Source organism: Lucilia sericata, unplaced genomic scaffold, assembly GCF_015586225.1.
Source record: "Lucilia sericata isolate MDLA Ls3-8-SP2 unplaced genomic scaffold, ASM1558622v1 Contig000156F_arrow, whole genome shotgun sequence".
In the NCBI taxonomy this organism is placed as follows: domain Eukaryota; kingdom Metazoa; phylum Arthropoda; class Insecta; order Diptera; family Calliphoridae; genus Lucilia; species Lucilia sericata.
The window spans coordinates 428,797-432,500 of NW_023994186.1; the positions used below are offsets into that span (position 1 = coordinate 428,797).

Genomic DNA, 3,704 nt, shown 5'->3' on the forward strand with positions numbered 1-3,704 from the left:
CCATGATCTAAAGAAAATCGTTTTAATTTTTTTCTTCTAAAAACATAAAGCATAATTCATTCGATAATTTTCTATAAAAAATATCTATTAAAGATCTATATAAGGTTGTTTCCTCTAAAAACTGATTCAAAATCTATTTTATTACACGATTATACGATCATTGCCTATAAAAAATCGATCAAATCTATTTTTCAAGTTAAAACTGAAACAATCAATTTGATTGAGGAAAAAATTTATAATTCAGCTTGTCTCAACAGAAAATCAATCAATTTGAAACACCTTTAAAAAAAAAACTTGTAGTACACTTTAATGACCTACTGATCGCTCCGAAAATCTTTTTGAAAAAATTTTATAATTCGGAACAGTTAGAAAACTGATTGTTCCATAGTACTGATTATTCAAAATATTGTTCTTTGGACAACTAATCATTTCTAAGATTTCTATAGAAAACTGATCGTTTCATAGAAAATTCTATAGAAAAGTGATCTAACCGTACTGTAGTACGTTTCAAACAGATTCTTATGAAGAAATTCTTATAGAAAATGAATCGCTGCAAATAATTTTTTAATAAAACTTATACTTTTAAACAGTTTTCCATTAATCATATTTCATTAAGAATAGTTCTTAGAGAAAATTGATCATTCCAAACTATTTTAGTTTGAGAATTGGTTGTTCCATGGTACTGATTATTCAAATATCGTTCTGTAGACAATTAATAATTTATAAGATTTATATAGAAAACTGATCGCTCCATAGAAGATTCTATAGAAAAGTGATCGATCCGTACTGAACGTTTTGAACTGATTCTTATCGTTTCAAACACTATACTTAAAAATGTATTATTCCAAACAATTTCCTAATGAGAACTGATTCTTCCGAAAGATTTACTACGGAACAATAGTCGTACCGAACAATAATTATTCCCCAACATTTTCTATACAAAACTGATTATTTTGAACAATCTTCTATAATACTGTTCTCTCCAAACAACTTTCTATCGTTCCGTACAAATTTATATGAAATTTATCATTTCGATCAATTACCTATAGAATCCAGATCCAAACCATTTTGTATAGTATACTGATCCCTACTTTCAATAGAAAACAATATATTTTGATAAAAAAAAATGATTGTTTCGAACAATCTTCTATAATACAGTTCTCTCCAAGCAAGTTTATAAAACAAAACACTGATCGTTAAGATCAAATTTATATGAAAATTAATCATTTCGATTAACTTCCTGTAGAATCCAAATCCAAAACATATTTTATAGAATACTGATCGCTACTTTCTATAGAAAACTAATTTTTTCGACAAAATAAAAAAAATTAATCCAAATAAATTTTGAAGAAAACTGATCCTTCCGAAAAATGTTATCGTTTTCAACTATTTTATATAAAACTGATCATTCTCAAGATGTTTCTGGACAAAACTGATGGTAAAATTTTAATAAAACACTGATCGTTACGAACAATTTCTATAGAAAACTGAAGTTTGCAAAATATTTTCTATAGTAAATGAATCGCCCCGAACAGATTATTTGGAACAATTTCCAAAATTTTGCTATGGAACACTGATCGTTACGAGTAATTATAAAACTGATCATTAATGTAAATAATTTTCTTTTGAAAAAAGATTGTTGGTAATAAATTCTGAGATGGTAAATGATCAATTCGATTATTTCGAAAAATTTTCTATAGAAAAGTTGATTGATCCGGAAGATTTTCATTCCAAACAAATTGGAATGATTACAATAGATCATTACGAACAATTTTCTGTGGAAAAAAAATATTGTTACGAGTAATTTCTGAAGAGAATTGTCCACTGGTGATAAAATTACGCTATAGAATACTTATCGTTACTAACAATTATGAAACCGATTACTCCAAACTGTTTAATATAGACAACTGATCATTGAATCCGAATAAATTCTGATGATAACTGATCATTGATCTGGAAAATTTTCTGTAAGAAATGTATTGTTTTGAAACATTTTAAGATTATATTTACAGTTACAGTTGTCACACCAGACACGTATTTTCTAGGTGGTTAGTTGTAATTCCAATATTTCTGTTTTGGTTCCTATATACCAACGCGCTCCTATTAATCCGTTGTTGTAATTTTTGTTATAGCTGATCAATGAGAACAATTTCCTTTTGAAAAAAAAAGATTTTTCCGAATAAATTCTGATGATAACTGATCACTTCGATTATTTTGAACAATTTTCAATAGAAAAGTTAATTGATCCGGAAAATTTTCTGTAAGAAACGTTTTGTTTTGAAACATACAGTTAAAGTTGTCACACACAGAAAGATATTTTATCGATTATTAGTTGTGATTCCAATATTTCTCTTTTGGTTCCTATTTAACAACGCGCTTCTGCTAATCCGTTGTCCATTCATGGAATATCAGTTTTGTTAGTTTTTTTGTTATTTTTGTTATAGCTGTTATTGTTGTTAAGCCATCAACATCATTTGTTGGTCGGCGGTATCTTTAACACCACATAACCTTTAATAGTGCTCAATTTAAAGTATGTTTGTGTGAGGTTCAAGTTTACATATTTACGTACGAATGGAATGACTACATATTGAATACAAAACAAACTCATAAATTTCATTTAAGATGACTGTTTGTATACCACAATTCGAAAGATAAGCTATTGTTATTGGATACTTTTTGCATAGTTTTGCCACAAAAATGTGAAAAAAAAACACAAGATAAAAGGATGAGACACAGTCGCAGAAAGAGTATGAAAATATTCAGTTAGAAATATGTTTAACAATAAATGGTTGTGTTACAGTTACAGTTCAAAATTTATTATTTGAAATTAATCGTTGGCCCATTATGCGAATACGACGAGTGCGAATACAAATATCCAAAGATATAGATGAGCGAGCGAGTTATTCAGCAGCTACTCCTACTATTTCTATTTGTAGTTAGTTGTCTGAATAGTATGCATTGTTGTTTTTTTTATAGATGTTGTTGTTCTTATCAATTGTACTATATCTTTAAAAAATGTATACAATTTCTTTACATAAAGATCTATAAAAGAATTTTTCAGTTTTTTTTTTTGTATATAATATTTTTTTATTTTTATTTTTTCTTTTTTATCATAAAAAAATTTACAGTGATGTTTAATTTTCGAAATAGAAGACTTTGAAGACTTGTATATAAAAAAAGTTATAATTATAGTAGTTTAAAGAAAATTTAAATTCGTTTGAACTCAAAAGAATACATGATTTTGACCGAATTGGTTGTTTAGCTTATTAGTTTATAATAATTTATAAATTATAATAATAAACAGACTTAACTTAATAAAAATTTCGACAAAAAATTGTAATTTTTCTTTTTTTTCAATTCTTTTTTAAAAGAATTCGTTTAATACAAAAATATTCTTAAATTAAAATTCAATTTCTTTAGAAGAATTCTAATTATTGTTTTTAACATTTATATAATTTTCTTCAGTTGCACACGTTCTCTTTTGCGTTATATAATAGTTAAATTCTATTAAGATTTTATAATATTTCAACATTAATACATACATAAGTATATTTCACTTGTTTAATATTTTGTAACGTGTTATATAAAATTTCTTAGTTTTTTTAACATCAGCTACGATTCCGTATAGATGAGACATTTTTTACCTTTACCCACTGATGCGATAGCATTGAAATTGGGACTCCAACTAACTGCATTAACCGCCG

The 3,704-nt window shown here is 26.4% G+C and overlaps 1 protein-coding gene across 2 annotated transcripts in view; it reads right to left on the bottom strand.

Moving 5' to 3' along the window:
* Window positions 1-3,114: 3,114 nt before the first annotated feature.
* LOC119601320 (autophagy-related protein 16-1-like) overlaps window positions 3,115-3,704 on the bottom strand; it is an 11,337-nt gene continuing 10,747 nt past the window's right edge. The window contains exon 5 of one of the 2 annotated variants that reach the window (XM_037952164.1): window positions 3,115-3,704. This exon is cut by the window's right edge and continues 26 nt beyond it. In XM_037952164.1, the coding sequence (XP_037808092.1) occupies window positions 3,613-3,704 (92 nt within the window). In that variant the 3' untranslated portion in view covers window positions 3,115-3,612. The other variant, XM_037952165.1, reaches the window with a different exon arrangement.